The 24,523-nt window shown below is 38.3% G+C and overlaps 1 protein-coding gene across 1 annotated transcript in view; it reads left to right on the plus strand.

Moving 5' to 3' along the window:
• The first annotated feature begins 222 nt into the window (after window positions 1–222).
• The window catches only part of ADGRD1 (adhesion G protein-coupled receptor D1), a 158,489-nt gene continuing 134,188 nt past the window's right edge, over window positions 223–24,523 (plus strand). Inside the window, 9 exon segments of the mRNA XM_054173241.1 lie at window positions 223–393; window positions 490–526; window positions 4,546–4,629; window positions 7,787–7,882; window positions 10,701–10,823; window positions 15,925–16,104; window positions 17,276–17,530; window positions 20,697–20,761; window positions 21,719–21,874. Of these exon segments, the coding sequence (XP_054029216.1) occupies window positions 223–393; window positions 490–526; window positions 4,546–4,629; window positions 7,787–7,882; window positions 10,701–10,823; window positions 15,925–16,104; window positions 17,276–17,530; window positions 20,697–20,761; window positions 21,719–21,874 (1,167 nt within the window).

Raw genomic sequence — 24,523 nt, forward strand, 5'->3', positions numbered from 1 at the left:
TTTTTTTTTTTTTTGGCACAGATTGTAACAGAAATATTTGACTTCGTTCCACGGAACAGTACAACTTTTGGATCTGATGCACATTTCTTTTAATTTTTCTCCAATCACAGTAATTTATTTACAGTTAAATGAAGAGACCAAAGTGTGAAGCAAGCAACTACTACTTAAAGGGTCTGGAAGGATATTTTGCCATTCACTGAAGGAACAGATTTTTGAGGCTGCATGGAAAATGTCCCTTTTAATACAAAAAGTAGCAAAGGAAAACTTGTGATTGAAGTCTTGCAGGAATTTAATTGCAGTTGTACTTTTTACCTTAAATAGACCATGGAGAACTTTTTATCTCTGCTCTGTTGTCATTATTCTTTACTGATTTTTTTTCAGTACAAATATCAGGTAAAGTTCTGAATGTGGTCACTATTGAGATATATTTGGATTCCTTTTAGCAAGCTTTGCCTCGCTATGTCTCATTATGTAATGTTTTATGTGCAGGTGTATGGAAACTATTCTCAGCTACCCAAACATCCAGGTAAGGAATGTTCTGTTTACATTTTATGTCAATGTGCTTGAATATTTATTGGCTTTTTCAATTTCTAGTTTTCATTTTCTTCGTAGCTACGAAGGGATCTGTGGTCCTACATTTGAATGTCAGCTTTGGCTTAAAAACATAATGAAGTCTAAAGTATCAGACTGTCCCAGGCATTTTAAATTCAGTTATCTAACTACAAAATATTCTGCAGAGAAATATATTTGGAGAAAAATATATTCTGTTTGATATGTAGAAAAATCCTGTGTGCACTGTTTGTTTATTTTTACTTTTCTTTTGAACGTGATTTTTCTGAGCCAGACTTCTACACAGACTATTTTCTTTCTTTCTTTCTTTTTTTCCCCTCCCTCAGTTTTGTACTGTTCAGCATTTTCTATACAATGATTTACAGTTAGATATGCCAGCTTGTATACTTTGCAGTACTTTGGCAGGGCTTCAAGTCATCTACCCTCCTCCCAGCTTCCCTGCATAAGTTTAGATCGGTTATAGAGCGTATTAAAGATTTCTCATCTGTTTTCAATGCCACAAAAACTTCCCTTGCAGCTTATTTGGGGTCTGTGTGTTCAACTGCAAAATTCTTCTTTTTACATAAATAGTTTAACCTCAAGCCTCATGGTGGTGTACAAGTACAATTTTACTGCTTTACCAATTCATCTATTGCTTTGTGCTTTTAAGTTTTAACCATATATAATTATTTTCAGACAAAGTAGGGGGTGATGCAGAAAAGCCATGTTGTCTGCTATTGCAGTAGCTTCAGCCTGATTAGTTTCTTTTGTTCTGCCTTCACTCTGAAACAACAAAAATACAGTTTCATTTCCTATAGATGATGCTGGCTCCTAGTTGACGGAACAATGTGGAGGGGAAAAGGCTCCTGCAATATGAGGGCAAATTACACAACATTTATTTTGTGGCACAGTTTGTGCATGGAAGCATAATTGTGAGCAATGCTTTCTGGAGTTAACTAGTAGGCTGTTATCAAGTCCTGTGATGTTTTGTTTTTCTAAACACAGCCTAGTTACCTATTGAAAGCATATTGCAAGTCTAAGTTGATTTCCAGGCAACAGGTACTTGTTTTCAGCAGTTTTCTCAGGGCTGATAGGCTGGAAGTGGGGGAACAGCATGGCTTTATAAGCTTAGAGCTAGGAGCTGAGAGAGCCACCATCATGCAACTCTCTAGGCAATTCACATTGCTGTATATTTGTTTCCTTTCCCATTTCCCTCCCCCCTTCATTTTTTCCAGGTTTTAAATATAAGCTCTTTAGCCTATATCTTCTCCGTATGAGTTTGATGCCAACCATGGCAATGCTTTTGTGATGTTGCTACTACTACTACTAAAATATTTATGCCACAGTTCTTGTCATCAAATCATTTTCTTGTGGGATTTTATTTTCTATTTTTTTCATATTATTCTTTTTCCCCTACCACCTCTTTAATCCTTTCCCCCCACTCTGTTTCGAAAGGGAGATGTTAATGGGAGCAAGAGATATCTGCATATCAATACACTGTGGAACAGCAGGCATGTTCTCTGTTCTGCAAAATGGAACTGATAGTTTGATGAAAGTCAGATGGAGGTACATTAGCCCAGGTAGCCGATGTGGAAATTTATAACTTTAATTTCTTTTGCAGCAGCAAGACTATGTTCTTTGAAGGTAGAACTAAGCACATACCCAGATTTACTTTCTGTAATTGCAAAACCCCGCCTTGTTCCTATATTCTCTTTCCTCAGTGTGCTTTGCTGTGCTCAGCTTAGTTGAGTATGGGTTGCCTGGAGTTTTCAGACTGAGTTTTATGTGCTGATTCTTTGTTATAATTCACTTATGTTGACAGTAGTTTTCTCCCTTAGTTAAGAGTTGTGCCTTTTAACATGTCTTCCCAATACTCAGAGGAAGCCTATAGCCAGTAGATTATCATCCATTTCTCTAAACACATCCTCATCTTATCTGTCATGCACCCTCTCTGTGGGACACCTGCAAACATTCTAGTTAGGTGGGCCAACAATAGGTCTCGATCAGTTATGAATCAATTGTTAGATATCATTGGAATAATTGAATTTGGAAGCAAGTTTGTGTATCCTCACGATATGTAGAGCTTATTTTAGTGGAGTGCTTTTGGATCTACAATTGCTTGTTGTGATGTTTAGAGTTTTATCATCTTTGCATTCTTATTTAAAAAAAATGTAGAGTCCTCTCTGTGTCATAACTCCGAAACTATGCCATGAGAGTGGAGGACATCAAACTGATCTCTGCTGTGTGGACTAGGCAGTGTAGGGATGCAAGTAAATTTTTTACACTTTAATAAGTATCTTAAAAAAAAAAATAAATATTATTTATGTCCAGGATTTTAAAATGATAAAATAATTATGAAATTGGCAAGCTGCTTTAATCTCAAAAGTGAAGAAATATAGACACCAAATACCATGGGGCACAGTGATTTCTTCTTTATTTTGCACGCTAGCTATGAGAAGGCTTCCTGGTGTATGAGAGCCGAAGCGGTTTTTAACAAACTTATCACTGTCAGCTTCGCACCTCAGGTTCTTCAAAGATTGCTTGGCAATGAAAAATGAGTGTAGGGCAAAGAACTACAGATATGGTGTTTGTATAAATACTTACACTTTCTGTCCCTGTTGTCCTTTGTGTTGTTTCCCCCTCAAGAAAAGATGACCTCAAGCTAGCAGGACGATATACCCTGAGGGTAAACAAAATGCATTCTCATTTGCATTCACATCAAAGTTTCTGTGTTGACCTTCTTAAACTTTCTTAGATATAGCACATTATAAAATTATTTCAGCACAGCTGGTTAAATTATTTTGAGAATAAAGGGTTTCTTGCAGCTAACAAGATAATGAGGAATCATAATGCATGTTTTCGTCTATTAATGCTCTATGCTTCAAATAGAGTTGTCATCTTAACACAAGATTTAATTGCTTTGAGCAGCTTGCTTCTGGTCAGCTTTGAGTGGTCACATCTCCTAAAACCTGTTCAAACTCATGAACTGGATTGTGCAGATAAATCTGCCAATAGAAACTAGCAGATGTTTTGCTTATGTCAGCATGTCCACCTGTTGCTATGTGGGACATTTAGGAAAACAAAATGTTCTCGTCAGCCAAAAGGAGCTGTTCTGATTTTGGTGTAGTGGAGAAGGTTCTAGAGGAAAAGCTGGCACCATATGGTGAGGAGTGACATCTTTTACATATGCTGTTTAATATTCTGGGTCCCCATTCTCTTGAGGTACATCAGATTTCTGCTTTCAGAGGAAGCTCTCTTATATGACTCTTAAGGTGAGAGTTATCTGAGACATCAGGAAGGCTAGGCTGTGCAGGAATAGCTGTGCAGGCACCTATGCACTCATCCACACTACAGTTCCTCTACCACTGAGTACTGCTCCATACTATGTCTGACTAGTCTCTCCATAGAAGACCTAAGGTGAAAAAATGCTTAGACTGATATAACCTGATATAATATATGATATAACCCTGGTTTTCCAGTGGGTTTTGGAAAGAGGATGAGATTCCTAGGACCTCTCTAGTGTCTTCTATTCTCTTGAACTGCAGATAACAGGAGAGGAGGAGGAGGCTGGAGCAGAGAAGTATGCTGTAGAAGCTAAGTGTTGCCCCATGCATCCCCTTCTCAGTGCTTTGTACTATCCACTACGCATTTAAAGTCTCTGTAAATATCTTGAAATCACTCTTGAGTGACTTCTCAACTGTTACCTCAACAAAAGCTGCCTGTTACACTAGCAGAGATGTAGTCAGAGGCTGTTAAACATTTTAAGTGCAATTAAAATAATAATAATCAGTTGAAGTTTAAAACCAGGTTTTCTACAATCAATTCGATAACATGGCTTTTGATTTATGAACTTGCTTGTAGGCTGTGCTTGATTTACAATAAAATACCTTGTTTTACTTACTGGTTGACCTCCTTTATTGTCCTCTTTCGTGGAGACTTGTTACACTCCAGATTGTCCATTACATTGATTGCCTTTTCATCTGTGTTTCTTGAAAGGGTTCAAAGTTCTTGCATCGGCTTCCCATTACTGGCCATTGGAAGATGTGGATGGAATTCATGAATTTCGGGATACTAATGGAGGTAGACAAAGGATTCACTGACATTGGCAGTAACATAAGTTATTTGTTGCAGTCTGCAAGTAGGAAGGGAGCAAGAGGAATGAAAGTGGTTAGCTTTTGTACCACAGCAACTGTGGTTTTTTTTTCCTCAGTTAATGTTTTTGCAGTGTTCAACATATTTGTGAACTGATTTTTATAGTGTATTCTCAGACGTTTTATGGGCTGTCTACGCATTGTTAAGATTATAAAGAGGAAAGGTTTATGATCCAAAGAGTCACTGAAATCACGTTGTTACTAGTTGGTTTGCTACATACATGACATGCACTAATAGACTCAGTGACTGAGATATTTAGGTATGCCAGCAGTGAAGATGCCTGCTTCTTTTTTTGCATTCTGGAAGCAGTTGCATGCACAAATTATTCATGCACTTTTGAAAATTCGATCTAGTAGCTATAGAAAGACAAGTGTAAGCTGTTATCTGAATACCTCTGGCTCATTTTTGTTTAGGTACTTCTTTAAAAGCTGTATTACAGCATTAGTTCAAATTCTTTTTCCAATTAGACAAAATCAAGTGAGATTTGGTAAGGCAAAACTCTCATTGATTTGAGAGTCAGCTGTCAGACCTGCAGGATCCCAGGGGGAATGATATAAAGAGCCAGTCTGGTTGGAATCAGCAGTTTTTTCTGGTTCTGATGTTTCTCATCAGGACCAAAAAGGGTTGTGGGGCCTTCCTGGGAATGTGCAGGTGATGTAATTAATGGAACTTCGATTGAGCAATTGTATCCCATCCCATTGCAGGGCCATTCCTTTCAGATGAGGTGTTCAGCTATGCTCTGCCTCCTTCTGAGACTTAAAGGTCCCTTAGCAATTCTCCCACAAACTGTTTTGTCTCTTCTGACATTTTAGCCAATTCCAAGTTGGGCTGATGTATATTCCTCAGTATTTCTCACACTCAGGCTGACCACCTTGAGCATTGAGCTAAACAGTTTTGTGCTAGTATGAGGGGTAGCTGTGTTGTTACTAGTGGCTGCAGTGTCTTTACCCATAAAGATCACTGCAGAAGATTAAATTGACAATTAGAGACCTTTACAACCTTACGTGAAAAACGTTATGAAAGTGCAAAGCTAATTGCTATTTGTTGCTCCAAAATGGCAATATCAATCTCTGTTTGTAAGTGGGGAGAAAGATCCATAAATATCTAAAACCTTTTATTCCAGAGGTGGTTAAGTATTTTAAGCTTTGGCCCATCTTTCCCCAGTTCCTTAAAGGAATGAAATCTGCTGACCGCAAATAAATGTGGTTAATAGTCTGTTCCTGTTAGAGGGTGATGGTAGCATTCCTATTGACTTCAATAGAATCATGTTTTTGCTTATAAAAAGTTACCATATGAGTTCTCTAACACTGCGTTAAAGTAATTCTATGACACTGGACTTTGCATAGTTTCAAGAGTAAAGCACTCTGTATCTAGCGCTGTTTTGACATTCGTGTTACAACAAAGTTGTTTTGAAAGTGCTTTAAAGTGATATATAAAATAGTTTCTGGAAAAGTGAGAATTGAAGTTAGATTGTTTTAAAGTTATACTAAATTACATGATTTCAGCAGAATTCAAAAAATCTTTTCAGAGATAAACATATAAAGTCCCTGATCCTACAAAGCTTCGCTTACAGGAATGGCACTGAGTCACATGAGCAATCTCCTTTGACTCCTATTATGACATTGTGTTAAATAACTCTATAAATGAGCCAGCTGCATAACTTTACTGAAAAAGAAGTTTGAAGGACTTGTCTCACTATTATTTGTAGAGGATGCCAGTAGCCAAAAGTCTGACTTTTGGCTTTCTCTGCAGTGCTGACCCAGAATGTTGAATTCTTTCCTTAATGTTGGAGTGGAGGGTCCAAATTCCTCTCCGTTACTTATATTGTGTGTTATAATGCACAGATATTACATCAACTGCCTCCAGCAGAGCTTTTATGTATCCGAAAGCTGACTTCGATACGCAAGAAAAGTTTTCTTTATTGTTCTAATTTAATGCAGGTGACAATCTGCTTGTTTTTGATACCATTCTGATTACACAACTCTTCTGTTTATTGCTAGAGTCTTTCTTGTTCTTCCACTCATCATATCATGCAGTTATTTTCATTCCATGTTTCTCCTCTTAAATCCTTGAAGCATCATAATCTGTCCGTCATGTTAATCCATTTTATTTGTTGAAGTCACTGTGTGTGAAGCCAGATTTATATCTCTCAATGCGCTTGTGTTGCGAGAGAGGGTGTCAGCAGATTAATTTTTTGGTTCTCAGCAGCAGAAGCAATTGAAGGGAAACAATCAACCTAAAATATAGTAAATTTAAAAAGAAGTGCCTGTGTTCAGGTTTTTCATCTGACCCTTTGCTTTCTGTGCATTTTGAGAGCTCAGTTGGTGTAAATCCCAAATCGATGTCTATTTGCTTTCATGGGCTTTCCATCAAGATTTATTTGCCTGCCCAGAATAAATAATGACAGTGTGTAAGATTCTGTTAAATTATCAAAACAAGATAAAAAATCAATAATAAATTTTTATTGTCAGATAAAAAAAAAGTTGGATTTTTTTCCCCTGTATTCTAACTTGTGCCCATTGCCCCTTATCTGTTCCGTGGATACAGCTAAAGAGTCTGGCTCTATCTTTTTACAACCCCATTGGGTGTTCATACACACTAATAAGATCTCTGAGCCCTCTCTTCTCCAGTCTGAGCAGTCCCAGCACTCTCAGCCTTTTGCTGGACTTGCTTTAGTATGTCCACTTGCACTTGAGAACCCAAAACTGAGCTCGAATTGCCCATAGCTTTTGGACTAGGATAAAGATTTTTGGTATAATTGCAGAGTTCTTCACCGGCATGATTATATGTCAAAGCCTTGTTCTGCAGTTATATTATTTTTAGTACCTTTTTCTTCTCAGTTACTACAAGGTAAAACAAGGTGGGGGGGGAAGTTCAGTGATCCTGTGTTAACTTGTGTAGTAAGAGAATTTAACATTCATGTGCACACAAGGTTTTATGGAGAGTGGTTGTGTTTTGTCATTCTAAAGGCCACTTACCAACATCTGTGATTTGTGCTGAGAGATATGAACTGGTCGATTCATTACTGATTGTGTTTATTCATTGTTTTGCTTACTTGCTTATTTTCTTTTGTTGTTCCACCCAGCTCTAAGAATCCACAACTTCACTGTGCTTCCTTCCCATAACTCTACCTTTGTATATACCAATGACTCTGCCTACTCTAACTTCTCTGCAACTGTAGGTGAGGATTTACATGTTTTTTGTTCTGCATTTGTCAAGCTTGGCTGGTTCTTGTAAGGTTGGATTCAAAGTTAACACTGAGTTTCAGTTTGAGTGGTCACGTAGTAAAGGTCTATTTAAGCTTGCATTGGCATACTGCTAGGCAAAGCATCCTCAAGAGAAGCAGCCCAGAGGAGCATGGGCCCCAGTGGTCCTCCAAATTGTAAATATTTGTATTAAGCTTAAATGAAGGAGAGATGACATTTCAGAGGAACATATAAGAACAAACAGGCTGATTTCCTGCCCCCCCCCGGTTTTTATTTCATGTCTTCCAAGGTTATAAGGAAAAAGCAGCTGTCTGTTCACCATTTCATAGCGATTTTAAAAGACTGCATTAAGACAGAAAGATGCAAGCAAATTTGCAATGTCTGGCAGTAAGATCTTGTCAATCATGACATCTTTGATTAACACGTTGTGTTTTGTTTTTTCTTTTTTAAAAAGGCAAGCAAAAATCTGCATGTGGATATCCTTCTAATGATTTGTTTGTTTTATGGTGGTTTTGTTTTATTTTGCTTTAAATCAGCACACTAGGCGATAAAAGGAAGAACAGAAAATGGCAAGCTTCTAGGCAGAAACCTGAGAGACTGGAAGCTAGTTAACATCTACATCATCATAAGTGTCCTGGTTTGATCCCTAACCTAAGCTAAAATTAATTTAATTCACTAAGATTTATACTTGTGAAAGTGCAATTGAAACATGACCTCTTGTCCACTTCACAATTAGGTATTGGAAAAGCCAACCTAAAGAGAGGGATGGAGATGGTGGAACTGCCATTTGGGGTGTTCAGATACTCGGAGGTTTTTATTGGAATACTAAAACCTCTATTTTTCTACTCTGTAACAGTAAGAATATGCTGGCAAATGTGAACTCTATTAATAATGAACTTCAAATGACCCTAATTCCTTTCAGTCCTTTCTTATCTGCTTTATAGACCATTTGCATAGTTCTCACATAATAAGATATATTCAATGTGAACATTAAAAAGAATGACATTAATGGCAAAGGAAATGCTATGGAAACAGAAATGCATTATCATATGGGATTTATTCTGGCTCGATTAACTCAGAATTCAAGTGACTCAAGAAGAACATAGAAATGCTGCTTGCTTCACTCCATAATACCCACTCAAAATTTTAAAAGAAACTAAAGTGGATCTGTCAGTTAGAGACCAAACTTGCTGACTTCTTCCTCAAAGGGAGGTGAAGAGACCTGAAAGCCGTGATTTGTGCTGAGATCTGGAATGAACTAAGAAAACATGTGGACATACATTCAGTGAGAGCTGTGCCAAACTGGGGCTGTTTCCTACTGTTTGGGAACGAGATGCCCTTTTTTGCCATGTCCTTATTTCATGAAGGGAAGAGGTGACACCAGTACTTGTGAATGCCACTCTAGATAGATGGTCTGTGCCTAGCACTGACGTGCATCTTTGCCATGATTGGTGCTGTGCCAAAGGTTTCTGATAAGCCAGGTAGGTATATGGCCATAAATACAGAGCAAAGTCCCTTATGTCCCACCTTTATGTGTGCCTGCCTCATTTCCCTTTGTAATCTCATTAGGTTTTCAAATATCAAGCAGCACCTAGCTGGCGATTTCTGCACCTCAGAGCAGGAAAAGCCTGTGTTCTCGTTGCCGGCATTTCTTTTGGAGCAACTCTTCTCCTAACATTATTATAATTTTTTTTTTTTCCCCCTGAGAAATTGTAGAAAAGCATCCTAAACCAAGGTCCTGAATCTTCATGATCCTTGCAGAACTACCATCACAAACATCAGTAGCAACATGATATTCCAAACTGACCAGTTCCATTCTGTCTGCTCAGAAGTAAATGACAGACTATTCTGTGTTCTGTGGCGTTCAGACTTTTCAACACAGCAACATTCCCTTTTCTCTTCACTGGTAAAATTAGCCCCTCTTTTTATCTTGGGACACATAAAGTACACTTGCCATCATAATCATCTATCATGCCATAGTGGGGTTTCTTCTAGTAAACAAATGTCATGAATTCTTTTAGCATTAAGAAGGCTCATGTGCTTTAGCTAGTAGGAGATGAATCAGCGCTGCTTCTCTTTAGGAGGGAACACAAGAAAATTAGAGTCCCCTCTTTAGGAGGGAACACAAGAAAATTAGAGTCAAATCACAAGATGTTGTCCATGTGGGACAAAGTAATAACCTTTCCAAATGAGAATGATGCCATACCAAAGCACGTCTGAAAAGGATATACATTTCTGACTTCTGAATGTAATTTTCAAGTATATTTAATAATTTTGCATATTTTTAAAACTACCTTTTTTTTTTTTTGAATGAGAAGTGGCTTTTGATGACAATTTCCCTTAAAAAAAATAATATGCAAAAGCCCTTTTCTGTTACATTTCTGATTAGTTAAAGAATTTCTTTGCTCAGTTTAACAATAAGACAGAATAACCCCTGTGATATGTCTCGTATGGACGTCTCTGGAAAGCATAAAATGTATTCAGATTACTTGGAAAGAATAATTTTTGGATGTGGAAGTTCTGTCAAGCAGTCAGAGGTAATCAGGAATCTGAGTGGTGGATATGAGCATCTTTTTAAGAACTTGAGTTATTTGAATGTGCTTTAAAAAAGTCCCCAACAAGTCCCCACCAAATAAGGAAAAACAAAAAGACAAACAAACCCCCCCAAAAAGCAGGCCTAGAGGTAGGACAAGGTAAACACATCAGGTACATGAGTCTGTAAAAACCACATTTACAGGAAGGTTTAATTTCTATAAATGTTAATGTGTATATATATACTTTTTTTTCCTGTAGATATTGTAGAAGGAATGGTGAACAAAGGAATTTATGTCAGTGAAAAGAAAGGAGTGACTTTTCTCTTCTTTGGAAACTATCAAAATTCCTGCATTAGTAATCCAGAAGTTTGTGGACCTGAAGGTTAGTACATTCGTTAATTACTATTTACTTTTCTTTTGCTGTCAACTTGTGTAAGTTAATGATCATTGTTTCTTCCCTTGTTGGAATGTACTCTCTAAAATATGAGCCTGACACTTTTCTTTATTGACTTTTTAAAACAATTGAGAGTTGATTGCTGAAAATTTAGTCTTTTCTAACTGCAGTTTAAATTGGAACTAATCACCATCTACTCAGATCAATGATCTACAGTATAATTAATTCAAACAAAACCAGAAATAAGCTTACCGTGCCCAGAATCTTGCCTGTGGCACCAAGATGAATTCCTACAAGAGCTGCAGTTTTACAATGAAGTTATCTGACAGGTTTCAAATATAGGAAAAGATTTTTCCCTGTGACCTCTTAGAGGAATGGTTTGGGTTTGGGTTTTTTTTAGACTTATTTTTGGAAATAACGAAAGTGCCAAGTGTCTTGGAATCCAGTAGTCCTTGTAGGTGCCCAAGTCCACACATTCTGTCTCTCTTCACTCTGTTCTTCATGGGCTAGGGTCACAAAATGACAGATGAAGTAGAGGTTGCACAGGATGAAAAACTGTTTATCAACACATTGTCAAACATCTTCTGTAATGATTGCCACAACAAGCATGCACAGAGTCACTGACATAAAACACAGAGATTTACAATGCAGTAGAAATGGAAGGATCAATGGAAAATGGCAGCTTTCAATACATAAACTCCAGCACTCCCTGAGCTCAAGCGGTGTTGTTAACACTGAGTTTTCTTGTTTTATTGATTTAGGCCATTCTTCAAATGGGTAACATTGCTTGAAATAGGATTTTTTTTTTTTTAAATTTATTTTTTTTTAAGCTGCTAAATCAAGAGCTGTGTATGAACTTTTCAAGAAAGGAGAAACTCAGAGAGCAGATGGTACTTGGCTATTACCTGGGAGTACTAGAAAAAGTAATTCAGTCTCCTACTGTAGGTATATTTTTCTGATACATGCTGTCTCTTCTCATACTTTTTGTCATACCACTGGGAAATAAAAATCATCAGTAAGTCATATTATTTCTACATCTATATTGTAACATGATAATCAGTGTAAATTATGTTTGTCGTACCAAAGCACTCCTAGTACCTCTCAACCAAGAACATTGAAAACATAAAATACTGAAATGTTCAGCAGATAAAATATGAAGAAATCATATAAACAATAAATAAGGTATTAAAAAAGCCCAACCAACCACCACCAACAAAAAGGGACAAACCCCAACCCTCCTTTATCTGAAGAGAATGTCTTTTGTGAAGAGAGTGTCTTTTGTTTTTTCTGCTAATCAAACCTGTGGCAATGATAAAAGGTAATTTTATTCAAGGCTGCTGTGGCTTAAGTATCCCTTGAGGTTTGTTGGTTGCATTGTGTGAAACTGATGTTAAGTACATTTAAGCAGGGAATGCTTTCTGAAGTGATCTTGGGATCTTTTCAGAAGGAATACAGCATCCTTTGAAACAAATTTTCCTGTATCTTTTCCTGGGCTAAATTTTAAGAACATTTGAGAAACTGTTATTTTGACTTGAGCAAACATTCTGCTTATTTTTTAAACATTGAAACATCCTTCACCCACCTTCTTTCTTTCCCAAGTAATTTTTAAACAATGTTTTTTTCTGTAAGCAGTTTTTGGGCTAATAAAAGTGACATTTTCAGTCAAATGAAACATTTGTGAAAGATGTGAGAACAGTCTCTTAATTATTAGTTTGATCACAGTAGGAGGAGTTGGATTTAGCCACCATATGTGAGATTGAATTAAAAAAAAACCCAAACATAGTTTAAAAAGGCAGCCCTATGCACAATAGAACATTGCATAAACCTCTGTATCTTGTATGCCCTACTTGCATTTTTATTTTCAGGTCTGGCATTTCATGGACCAAAGTGCACATAAGGAGAGTTTAGATCCACAGTTTTCTTGTGGCTACAGGATGATCAATAGTGAAAGGGTGGTCCAATAGGATAGACAGCAAAAAATGGGGGAAACCAGCTCCACTGCAGACATGTTGTAGAACTTAGCTTCTCTGTCTACATAATTTCAACTTCATCTCTCAGCCTGTAAAGAAGGAATAACAGCACTTCCATATCTTTCAGAAGTATGGTGAAGTACTGGAGAAAGATTGTGAGACACGTAGAGGAATCACATTAATAGCAGCAACAGGGGAGGTTTGGGCTGCAGGCGGGGAGAAAGTTCTTCCCAGAAAGAGAGATTTGCCATTGGAATGGGCTGTCCAGGGAGGTGGTGGAGTCAAAAAAGGATCGGATGTGGCACTTGGAGCCATGGTTTAGTTGTCATGAGGTGTTAGGTATTAGGTAATAGGTTGGACTTGATGATCTCTGAGGTCTTTTCCAACCTGGTTGATTCCATGATTCTGAACAGATTAACATAGTTGGTCTTGGCAACGCTTTCACAAGAGTGGTAAAAATGGTGTGCAGATACAAGGGAAACACCCGGCTTTCTGGAAAGAGGGTTGGATCAGTGTTTCAACCCTTTTACTGGTGTGGCAAGAAGCTGAAATATTAACTCAGATTTATTTACTGATGAAAGTATTGCAACTATTGCAACTTGCTTAAAACAGACCTCAAATTCTCAGCTGGGAGTTCATAGAATTTCAAAATGTTAGGGGTTGGAAGAGACCACCCCCCCTGCCAAAGCAGGATCATCTAGGACAGGGCACACACAGGAATGCATCCAGGTGGGTTCAAGTCTCCAGAGGAGACTCCACAAACTCTGGGCAGCCTGTTGTAGTGCTCTGTCACTCTCGCCATAAAGAAGTGCCTCCTCACACTGAGGTGAAACCTCCTGTGTTTGCGTATCCATTGTTCCTTGTCCTATCAGTAAACACCTCTATTCACCCATATGCATCAAGATCTAGCAAATTGAACTGCCAATTCCCATGTACTGACTGATTTCTGGGAGGCCAATGATAACCACCACGCAATTGCTAAGTAATTATTTGATCATGTATAAAGTGTTTAGGAAATAGTATGTAGATGAAGTAAACTGACGGGTGCTGTCTTGAGGATAAGCAGAAAGATCAGTTAGACAGGAAGATATTACATAGTTAAATTATTCATTCTGCAATACTATAATTTTAAACTTTTCTGCTATGTTAATGTAACAAAATTCCAAGAGCAGCGAGGGGGGAATATTTCTGGTGATTGTAGTGAGCTGTTGGAGGCTTTTCCATCTTTAATCATGAAATTATGGAACACATTTAAAAAGTCTGTGGTTCTAACAAGAAATGTACATGATAGTTTGAGGTCTTCATTAACTTGAGCTCGGCAATCTGGTAGCAAATTGGCAAAGTTCATGCTTCCTGGGGAGCATGCAGAATTGCTAACTATAAAATCATTCAGATAGATATTTTGACTACTTGTGAAAAGAGCATAATCAGCAGGTTAAAGGAAGTGATTATTCCCCTCTGTTCAGTGCTCAGGAACATATCTGAAGAATATTTGCTTCAGCATGTCTGAAGCACTGTGTCCCATTTTTTGTGCTGTGATACAAAAGAGACAGTGACAAGTCAGAATGAGACCAGCAGGTGAACAATATGACATGGGAGTAAAGGCTGAGGCTTTTCCTTACACTATGAACAAAAGAGAATGACAAGAGCTGTCTTCATCTGTCTGATGGGTGATTATAGAAGCAGATGGAGCTAAACGGTCCTGGAGATGCACAACAAAAATGTGACAGGCAATGCAGACACATTGTAGCACAGGAAATGTTGATTAGATCTGAGGTGGTCAGCATTGGGATGGTTTGCACAGAGAGGATGTGCAGTCTGCATCCATGGCGACATTAAAACCTGAGCTGAGCTCTGAGGAACTAGAACAAGCTCTGAAACTGGCCCTGCTTTGAGCGGGCAGTTTAGATTAGGTGATCTTCAGGGTCATTGCCATCTTAATTCACGATTCTTTGTGGCAAAATTTCTTCCGCTTCTGTACTTCATAAATTTTTTTTCTCTGCTTGTTCTGAGCTCAGATTTTATTGTTAGCACTTTGTGCTATAAATTCTGAGATGAACATTTTTAGGAGCTGTTTAGTTGAGCCATTTTCTTTGTAATTGCCTTTGACTGCAGAACCTCTGTAGCAGAGCCACTATGAACTTTTGAAGTGCGAAGGAGGTTTGATTTGCTACTTGTGTTTCAATCAAGCCTTTTGAGGTAACCTTTATTAAAGAAACCAGCCATTTAACAGAAATCCTATTTCTGCACTAATCTGCACTCTGAAGAGCTCCTCAATTTTACAGTATAATAGTAAACTATACTGGGAAGTGAACAGGATTGTTTGAGGACAACGTTAATCACACATGCACTTGCATGAGTGCACTTGCATTTTGGGGAGAATTTGGGTTTTGAGGACCTCAGAATTTTGACTGTGCCTCTTTTACGCTGTCCCTTTCCTTTATGCTGGTTATTTGCTTTTGGTGATTATTGGAGCATTGAAGTTTGAAAACAGCTAATAACATGCTTGGAATAATTAAAGTGTAATTAAGAACAGATGCTTCTCAATGAGCATGGGCATACTGACAGCCAGGTCAGCTTGGAAGCAGTGTACTCCTGGCTCTGCTGACCTTTGGTGAACAGCTGAAAAAGATGTAAATGCTGTTGGGAGGGTGTGGATGTATGAAAGCAACTTGCATTTTGAGATAACTGCAGATCATAGGAGGAAAAGGAGATCATCACAGGAGAGTGAGAAGGGTAAGGAGACTGGAGACATAAGGCAAAAGGAATGGAAACATAAACCTGGAAGGAAAGAAAACTTAATTACTTTTAGTGCTCAAAGAACTTCTGTTTTAACTGATCAAAGCTACTCAGGAAGTACTGATTACTCCTATGTCCTGAGTTTGAGCATGTGATGTGAAGCCAAGGAGAGACATTTATTTGGTTTAAACTGTTAGAGCCTCGTTGATGTTAAAAATGCTGTCCTTGTTTATGCTAACAGATGATCTGTTCCCAAAAGCAGCCATGCTCTCTGCATTCTACAGTATTGGCAATTTGTAATTGCACTGTTTTGTTTTGGTGGTGGTGGGCATTTTGTTTGTTTCTTTTAATTAAAATCTCCTCTCACTTGCTTTCATCAGGAGTAACATTTTCCTTTTTCTGGAAAACTCAAGACAAGCAGGCTAAGTTTCTCCCTGCCTCTGGTGGACAAGTAATTTCCAGTGGTTTCAAAATCTGTTCAAATGAAGGTGAAGGGTCAGTGGAATTTTACACCCGTGGGAATGCAATGATGAAGTGGAAAGCAAGCTTTAGTCCACCAGGTAAAACCTGCAGTTGTTCAAAACAATTAATTTCTTTGTTATGTTTTACTTTATTCTTTCAGAGAGATGTAGTGGTAAGAGCAGGGATGAGAAGTGAGTATATATAAATAGCTCTGCTTAAGGACTTTATTGATGTGGGGAGAGACTAAATATAAACTGAAATATCAGTTTGCATTATAGAATATTTGCAAGTCACTAACAGTCCTCAGATTGAACTTGCAGTTGTTTCTGAAGTGGAATCTTTATTGACATAAATAGATTAATGAATGTTTAGTATCATAGTCTCTTTAGATGGAAACAGGAGTGAAGAGTGCAGGTAATCTCAGACAGTTCTCACTATATTGCAAATCTGGATACATGTGCTGTCCTCTACTGCCTCTTAAATCAAGACTTTATTTCTTAACTCTATAACTGGGTGTTTAGTGCTTTGGTCATTTTGTTATCTGTTGAGTGTCAAGTTTTGTATGTCATGGCATGGTATTAGTAAATATTTTGGTATATCACATATCTTACTGCTTCTATCTAAACTGTGTTTTGTTGGGGAACAGTATTACCTAGTTACTGGAACAAATTCTGGTCTTCCAGTAATGCCAATGACAACCACTAAATCTTTTCTTAATTTTACTACCTATACATTGGCAAAATGGGGTTTTCTCACCTTGTAGTGGCAGAGTTTTAAAAAGCTTAATAAATCAGTTGAGAAATCTTATTTTAGGAGAAAAGCTGCCAAATGGTAAGAATAACATGCATTTGTGGAATATCCAATCCAAGTTAAAATTAGTATTATATTTGAGATGCTAAAAACATGACAAAGAAACTGTGGCAACTTTTAATTGGTCTGTTTGCCTTTTATCCAGTTCTTGCTGAAGCGAATTTTGAGACAGTATTGAGTCTCCAGACCTTGGCCAATAATACTTAGCAAGTGTAATTTATGAAACTGCAGTGAGCCCAAGTAAGAGTTCAGGCAAAAGCTAAGAGGCATTCTGCCAAAGTATGGGCTTCCCCATGGGTATAAAGATTAATCTACATGACATCAGCATTCCATAATTCACTCTTAGCACTTCCTATACAGCTCTGTAGCGTTGCACAAGTCAGCAAAAAGATACTGAACAGGAGAGACTCTAAATAGGATTGATTCATGGATTTAGCTGTGACTTTTAACATTTTGCAGGTCCTTACTGGACTCATATTCTCTTTACGTGGAAATCAAGAGAAGGACTGAAAGTTTATGTCAATGGAACCCTAAACACAACTGACCCAAATGGGAAAGTTTTCTATGATTATGGAGACTCCAATGCAAATCTTCTGACTGGGACAGAGGGGGATCAAACCAAGCGCTATGTGAATGGGGCATTTGATGAATTCATTATATGGGAAAGGGCACTCACCCCCAGTGAAATTGAGCAGTACTTTACAGCTGCTGTTGGTGAGTATCTGCGCTGTTGCCATAATTAATCTTTTGTAGAGACGCTCACTCAAAAATGTTTTGTGTGTAGGTTTTGTGTTAATTTTACATCCTTCAGCTATGAAATGTGATTTTCCAGAGGCAGAACAAAATCATATAGGAATGTCACCAAAATCCTCATCTGTCTTTGCAGTCTTTTCAGCCTGGGTTCTAGCTCCTTTAAAATGTCATTAAAAATTACAAAGCTTTGAAGTCATTGTTAGACCCCTTAGGATCAAGAGAAGAGGAACATAATTAGACTTGAGGCAGAACAGTATTAGAAAAGTCTGACTTCAAATTTTTACCTCGCACTCTAGTTGTTTTGCAACTTAGAGCCAAGTCACTCAGTGTATTCTGGCAGATGTACATAATAATGGTTATCTCTCCAGTTCCTGGAACTGTTAATGGTTAAGGCTTATTAACTCATGGATGCTTGTGAACTCAAAACAAAGATATAATCTGAATTGCAATATAAGAGGCAAAGAATCTGGATTAGAGCAAAGACTAAGAGGACTGGCCAGTTATCCCTGCTGGTTGCTCTGTGGATCTTTATAAAAAACTTTTCACTACAAGAAAGGTTGTTGCTATTAATTGCTTGTGTGTTTGTAGCAATTAGAAAACATCCATCTCTGTCATGAAGCTATGGGGCATCTGGAACATTTGACTTTGCTGACAGTTTGCATGCTTTCATTTATTCTTACCGGGTTACTGAGAGCTAAAGCAGTTACACCCATCACTCCTGAGCTTATACACCTGTGGGAACCATTTTTCACAACAGAAACTTTGAATAGCACAGAACTACTGATGTGTACCTGGAAAAGAGAATGTATGTGTTGGTGACTTCCAAGTTTGATGGTAGCAATCAAATATATATAAAACCTATTTTAGCAAAAAGAAAGGATAAACGAGTTTATGTAGAATTTGAAGTCAGAAACTTTCCATCTGCTCTATAATGAAGCAATCTATTTTCTTTGAGATGCTAATAATTGCAATTGCACTCACTTTTTTATTTCAAACTTTTGTGGTTTTTTTTTTTAATATTAAAAAGTGATTTTATCTGAAAGTCTTCAAAAATTGTGATTGGGAGAGTCTTCACTGATACAGGAAACAGTTTTAAAATTTCAAATGAAAAACAAAAAAAAACCCAACAAACCCAAACCAGTTATTTTAACTTTATGATGTTCTGGCCATATTGGTAAAAATGCTTCTCTGTTATATCTTTCACAACAACCTAGAGTTACTACAGTATCACAGTATCACTAAGGTTGGAAGAGACCTCAAAGATCATCGAGTCCAACCTGTCACCACAGACCTCATGACTAGACCATGGCACCAAGTGCCACGTCCAATCCCTTCTTGAACACCTCCAGGGATGGTGACTCCACCACCTCCCTGGGCAGCCCATTCCAATGATGAATGACTCTCTCCGTGAAGAACTTTCTCCTTACCTCATGCCTAAACTTCCCCTGGCACAGATTGAGACTGTGTCCCCTTGTTCTGGTGCTGGTTGCTAGAGAGAAGAGACCAACCCCTTCCTGGCTACAACCACCCTTCAGGTAGTTGTAGAGAGCAATGAGGTCACTCCTGAGTCTCCTTTTCTCCAAGCTAAACAATCCCAGATCCTCCAGCCTCTCCTCATAGGGCTTGTGTTCCAAACCCCTCACCAACCTTGTTGCCCTTCTCTGGACATGTTCCAGCAAGTCAACATCTTTCCTAAACCGAGATTTTTGCTTTTTCCTTCAAACTAGTGGACCAATCAGAATTTATGAAATTTCCAAGTCGATGGGTGAAGTTAGAGCATTCTCAGAGGAAACAATGGATCCCGCAGTTCTTATCAACATAGCAAAGAAAAGTTATTCTTTGTATATCTCTCTCTTGACTTTGGAAGAGGGTTGAAGCTGGGATAATGTGGTTTGACATAAGAAACTTCATAGGACAGCCTGGTTTTTAGTGGAACGAATTATCCTGTTCTTTGTGGACCTGTGAGGAAAATGTATCCTATATATGTAACTAGTGCTTGACTGTGCTGCAATACCACACTCCTGGCAAATATAAATTCTTGGTAAGACGTAGATTAGAAGAAAATGTTATTTCTCTATCACAAATGACCAATAAATCCCTTTGCACAGAAAGGAATCGATATTTTTAAGATGGAGCAACTGGAAAGCATCCAACATTGAGTTTATTCTTTGTCTCGACAAATCATTTCTGACATGCTCATATGGTAATTTTTAGCGGATATGGTGCTAGTGGGTGACATTTATTAGTAAAACCTGTCTGATTAATAGCAACCTTACTGTTGCTTGAAATCAACTTAGGAACACATAGCAGAGACATTATCTATAATATGTTCAAGCTCCTAATAGAAGTTCTTTCTTGACTCCTTTACTCCTGTTATTTGTTTTATGCAAATCTTTAGTGTACCACAAATGTTATTTTGTTTTAGGGTGCCTTAGTTTTGCTGCAAGCAACAGAAGTATTTCTACTGGCTTTGAATATTTCTTACAGTTTGTTTCGAGTGTACAAAAAGTCTTCCTGAACTTGCCTTCATGGAGGTGATTTCGTTTGGCACTCAAGCAATTCCGACTCAAGATAAAACTAAACATTAGCATCATAGCTGAGACTTGAGCCTCTCTCTTTCCACGCCCCGCCAGTGTCTGTGTGTTCCCAGTCCCAAGTTTATCACATATATGACCTTGTTCTATTTCTGTGTATGAAATTGTCCAAAGTGTCTACTGATTAGTATTTACCTCTCATAAGACATGAGGGGTCTCAAAAAAATAAATTCCCTAAATACTTTGCATAAATATGTTGGGAAGAGCTAAGGAAGGATAATAGATGCCAATGTTTTAACTGCACACTTCTCCTATTTTTATAACACATGAAGTTTCCTGTTTGCAAACAAATGTTTAAGTGTTTAAGACATAGACTCACTATCAAGGCTCATCTGTATGAAGATGACTAAATAAAAAATGATGAATCAATAAGTATTTTGAACAAGCCTGTGGAGCTTAGAGTACTGCAGATAAGTAAAACACACAAACAAACAAAAGCCAACCCACAAAAAAATTACTTTGTTAGAACTCATTCAGCCTGCAGTGGGAATATCCCATTTGTTAAGACTCATTTCTACATGTATTTTCCCCAGGTGTGCAAGTTCTGCTTTCTTCAACACTTCCATGGGCTGTGATGACAACTACTACAAAACCTGTGGTAGGACAATCCTCATAACTCTTTTCCCTAATGTCAGAATATGAATATATTGCAGAATTACAGACCTTACTTACTTTATAACTTTCAGTGATGACATTTGTTTTAATACCCCATTACAGAGACTCTCAGATATGCACAGGGGGAATTTTTAGTCACTGTGGGAAGATGAGAATACCACAGAACAGATAAAGGGAATTAATTGTTAAATAAAAATATTTTCTGTATTAATAAAAAAAGGTGTAGAAACTTCTGAAGTACTTCAATGAACTTTGAAGGCATAGAACATTCAAACTCACTTTGCTAATTGCTCCCTGTTTCCTTCAAAATTAGAACAAAGATTCTCATCACAATAACAAAATTAGTTTACATCTGGTTTAGTAAACATGTAATTTAAAAGTTTAAAATAAAAGGTTGGTTTTCTGTTTTTTCATAGCATGGTCCAGGCCAGAAGGGACCTCCAAAGGTCATCTATTTCAACCTCCCTGCAGTCAGCAGGGACATCACCAACTAGATCAGCCGGCCCAGGGCCTCCTTGAGTCTCACCTTGAATGTCTCCAGGGAAGGGACCTCAACCACCTCCCTGGGCAACCTGTTCCAGTGTTCCATAATATGTGGAATACATACAGCTATCTGCAATCAGCTTATGTGCAATTAGCTATTGCAGTATATTTTCACTTTCTGGCTGTCTGCAGTGTCAAAGTTCTGTTAGGTTTATTCTTGTTCACAGAGGCTTTCAGGAAAGCATGGCAGATAGGACCTGAATTGGTAATGAAAAAATGAAGTTGTGCTTTATATTCTGTTTATCCAATCCACCTCTCTGGGTGCTTTCCTCTTCCCTTGGCTCCCCTAGCCTCCTGCGTGTAACCACAGCAGTCTCAAACTATTTTCAGGGCTAAACCCATAAATAAAGGCTGCCATATAGCTTCATTTCTGATGAGTTGTATCTCTCTCCTGCAGCTCTCTACAAATGCCTATCATCCCATCATAACTAATTTGACCGAGGAGAGAGGGAATTTCCTTTCCCCTGACACCATGCTGGGCTACTTGGAGAACGTGTCCTTCAGCTTGCCCAACAAATCCTTGTCAGAAAATACTGCTCTAAGTCTGACAGAGGTAAGTGTCGTTCAACATCTCTGTGTGGAGCCACATGACCCTGAAATTTCTTCAGAAGCTGATATATCAAATGCAGCTCTGAAAGCTTTTGCTGATTGCAGCAAATAAGCAGTTGCTATTTTAGGGAGTAGCAGGTGAGCTTCGACCAGAGAAAATAATATAAAGGTTTCTTTACTTCTTGGGCATATTATTTAAAACATGAATTATAAATACCTAGAACTATGAACACACATCAGAAATAATTGTTTAGTTGAGCAGGAAACAGATGAAAAAACATATTAATTTTTTTTTTCCAGCTACAAATGTATCCAATGGAAAAGATATAGTTCTGGGGAAAAAAAAACCAACCCAACACTCCTCTGCACAGCCCAACTGATCCGAGTTTGACAGTTGGCTGTCAGGTGCAGGACATACATACACTAGTTAGAGCAGTGGTAGCAGCAAAATGGAGGCATTCATGAGTTGATAGCAAACTAGTTTGGATGCAGGGAGTACCCCAGCTGTGGCTGTATTGGTCTGACCCCAGGTTACTGCCCAAGTATAAACTTGTAGCTTATCTATGCTTCACATCTGCATTAGGGGGTTTAAAAAATACCATTTACTGCTCTCTGCCCAAGCATCTGCCTTTTTAGCATTTATTTCCCCTGTAGAGAGCAGAAGGTGACTGCTGCCCCTCCTCTGGCTTCTCTTTTGCAAAGGTGTTTAAGAAAACATTTGGGCAAGGCACTCCGGGACATAGCTTAATGGCCATAGTGGTGTTGGGTTGACGGTTGGACTCAATGATCTTAGAGGTCCTTTCCAACTAAAACAATGCTGTGTTTCTGTGATTCTTGCTGCACTCTGCAATGGCAAAGGCACACACCCTGCTCCACCAGCTCTGCCTTGGAGGTGGAAAGCTGTGAGAGAGGGCCTGTTTGTGATAGTGGTGTCCTTAACTTTTGTGAGTTAACAGCTTTATCTTGCACTGGCTTCCAATCACAGCCGTGACTCCTGTGTAGACATATCACAGATCACCACTGAAATTGGTTCATGGGAAGATCAGGTCCAAAGCTAAACTGAACAATTTATTTTTATTTAATCTAATTCATAAAGGAAATCTTTAATTAAAAAAAAAAAAAAAAGGTAAAAGAAGAAAGGTGTTTTCTACAGTCTGTGCTGAGGACAAGGGGTCATCTACATAGAATCATAGAAGCACAGAATGGTCCAAGCTGGGAGGGACCTCCAAAGGTCATCTAGTCTAACCTGTCGGCAGGGACATCTCCAACTAGACCAGGTTGCCCAGGGCCTTATCAAGCCTCACCTTGAATATCTCTTGGGAAGGTGGCTCAACCACCTCCCTGGGCAACCTGTCTTCTGGTAACATAAAGTTAACCTTCTGTAAAAAGATATGCATCTAATTCTCTGATTTCAGCAGGCTAGAAAGCTGTTATTGAAGTCATCAGCTTTGGCCTCACTAGTGATTGTTCCTTTAAGCCTGGGGGTAATACCAGGGTGACAAGGATTATTTACTCAGACAAACACAATAAATAAATGCTTCTAAAAACTACGTGGACAGCAATTGATAGTTTGTGTTAAAAGCTTAGAGTTTGCAAACTGTAAAGCTTGGATTTCATGGATCACTGTTCCAATATGTAGCAAAAGCCCTTCAAAAAAGCTCTAATACATTGTTTCCTTTGTTTTGCTGAAAACTTTATGTGGGCTCCAAATTGAAAATGGAACATCATTCTGTCAGTCAGCGTACCTGTTTCCCACATCATTTCAGTTGCCATTTGGTTGCTCATTCATGCTATCTGATGCTGCTTTGTGTGCCATGAAAGTGATTTGCAGACAGAAATGTGGGGCATGATTATCTTTAGCAAAGCTATTTTGGGAAGTAAACACAAGAGACTCCTGATCGTACATACAGACTCTGTCATTTGTCTGATTGATGGCTAGGCTTTGTATTGTCTGCAGCTAATTCCCTGAAAGGCAGGCACTGAGCTTGCATGCTGCTTTCTGTGAAGTTATCTCTATCCTGATTGTCATATGCCTTGCAGCATAAGAAAAATTGATTTAAGTGATATGCAATAAACTTTCTGATTACTGACACACATTTACAATGCATTGCTTCTGACAAATCTGACTTGTGGCTTTTGTTACAATGCTGCTCTGCTCAGTTAACTCCAGCACTCTTGCTTTTCCTTACATTCCAGTGGTCTAACATATAAATTTATTAATTTTTTTTTTTTTGAGTAGTTCTGGAGTGATGCTGTGACCTGAAAAGAGGTCCTCTGGGCAATTTGGGCAGGGTGCTGGGTTTAAGACAGCTTCTGTCTGTGCCAGGAAGAATCTCACGCTGCATGTTTGAGATGGACTGCAAGATTTGTGCTGCCCTATAGTATGCTGATGTAGCACGGCTCTGGCTCTGCCCCATGCATTATGGCTTGTAAAATTATCCTGAGAAATTACTTGCAGCTTGCTTCCATATTTCTCAGTGGAACGTTTTCTATATTCAGTTGATGCTTTTAAGACATTTTAACAGAGAAGTTCAAACAGGAGGTTTTCCTTGCAATTTTCTGTGCTCAGTTTTCTCCTCCTTCTGTTTCTCTTCATCAACAAGGCTCCTCAGGACAGGGACTGTATCATGCTGAGCACTTGAACAGTGCCCAC

Source organism: Dryobates pubescens, chromosome 25, assembly GCF_014839835.1.
Source record: "Dryobates pubescens isolate bDryPub1 chromosome 25, bDryPub1.pri, whole genome shotgun sequence".
Lineage (NCBI taxonomy): Eukaryota > Metazoa > Chordata > Aves > Piciformes > Picidae > Dryobates > Dryobates pubescens.